Source organism: Myotis brandtii, unplaced genomic scaffold (assembly GCF_000412655.1).
Source record: "Myotis brandtii unplaced genomic scaffold, ASM41265v1 scaffold1077, whole genome shotgun sequence".
In the NCBI taxonomy this organism is placed as follows: domain Eukaryota; kingdom Metazoa; phylum Chordata; class Mammalia; order Chiroptera; family Vespertilionidae; genus Myotis; species Myotis brandtii.
The window spans coordinates 425812-427205 of record NW_005353666.1 but is presented as its reverse complement, the minus strand read 5'-3'; the positions used below and the strand labels follow the sequence as shown (position 1 = coordinate 427205).

The 1394-nt window shown below is 67.6% G+C and overlaps 1 protein-coding gene across 1 annotated transcript in view; it reads right to left on the bottom strand.

Moving 5' to 3' along the window:
• THBS2 (thrombospondin 2) overlaps positions 1-1394 on the bottom strand; it is a 14103-nt gene that overhangs the window by 9536 nt on the left and 3173 nt on the right. Inside the window, exons 5-8 of the mRNA XM_014542350.1 lie at positions 1070-1269; positions 537-677; positions 299-395; positions 1-169 (exon numbers count right to left, since the gene is read on the bottom strand). Of these exons, the coding sequence (XP_014397836.1) occupies positions 1-169; positions 299-395; positions 537-677; positions 1070-1269 (607 nt within the window). The remainder of the gene's footprint in view (positions 170-298; positions 396-536; positions 678-1069; positions 1270-1394) is intronic.

Below are 1394 nucleotides of genomic sequence, written 5' to 3'. Positions count from 1 at the left end.
CGGTGGTCGCACTTGCCCAGGCTGCAGGCCCGCGTCTGGATGGAGGGCCCCAGGCAGGTGTTGCTGGTGACGTCGCAGGACCTTCCTCTCTGCTGGGTGCCGGGCCCACAGGTGACGGAGCACTGGGTCCACTCAGCCCACGGGGACCAGCCCTCCTCACCGTCGGCCGCTGGGAGGGAAACAGGCCGGTCACGCCTCCCCCGGTGATCGCGCAGGAGGGACCGGCCGGACAGAAGCCCTCGGTCCTCATTCAAGGCCTTGCAGACGCTTGCTGATCACCGAGGCCGGCCGCACTCACAGTGGAAGCAGGACGGGCAGCAGTCCCCCTCCAGCAGCGACGGGTTGGCGCAGGTCACCGGCGGGCAGGAGATTTGGTGGCAGACAGTTTTAAATTTCTGCGAGGAAAGAGAGGCGTTCATGTAGCCACCTCTGCTCCCCCACTCCTGATGGCCCACCAAGGCCGGCTGCCCGGCCAGTGCCAGGGGCTGAGGAGCGGAGGCAGGGTCCGCGCCCGGAGCGCAGGCTGCGGGCCTCACCTTGCAGGTGCATTTGGTGCAGCTGTCCACCACCCAGGTCTCGTTTTCCGCGAAGAACCGGCCGTCCTGCCAGCACGCGGACATGTTCCTGGTCTTCGGGGGGCCCCCGATGAGCTCCCAGAGGAACTGGTTGTCGTTGGACTGGAAATCGGGGCGGGTTTAAGGACAGACAGGAACCCTCGGTGGTTGGGCTCCCTGGGAAAGACGTCCCTCCCCCAGCTCTGCGGGCCCAGAGGGAGCCAGGTGTGCAGAGCGACTCCTGAGACGTGCACCGTGGAGGGCGCGGGTGTGCGAACCGAGCAACGCACAGGCCACTCACACCTCGCCGTGTCACTTCACCTGACACGTGCTCAGTGCTGGCTGCCTGAGCGTGTTCCCACCCACCCCACGCTCCTGGTGGAAAATTCCAGAAGGTCTCCTCGGTCTTGCTGTGCCCATTCCCTCGACCCCCACGGACCACCCACCCTGGGCAGTCAGGACGGGCTGGGCCCTCAGCCGTGCGTGCAGGTGGGCTGTGCCTGGGCCGCACCCACCACTTTCCGGAGGCTCTCGTGCAGCTGGTTGACGACGACGCGCAGCCCAGACAGCTCGCTAGCCATGCTGCCCAGCTCCTCACAGGAGCGCTCGCACACGCCCGGCTGCTGCACTTTCACGCTCGGGCCCACGTACGCCGTGGTGACCGCCGGGCTCAGGTGCAGCGTCTCTGTGTTCTCGCTGATGGCGTTGGCCTCCGCTGCGGGGAGTGACGGAGAGCCTGGTCGGAACCACATGGGCACAGCCCCCGGCCCCGCATTTAGCGGGAGGACCGTCCGCTCCTGACGCCCTCAGACTCAGCGCTGAGCCCGCCCGGCAGGGGGA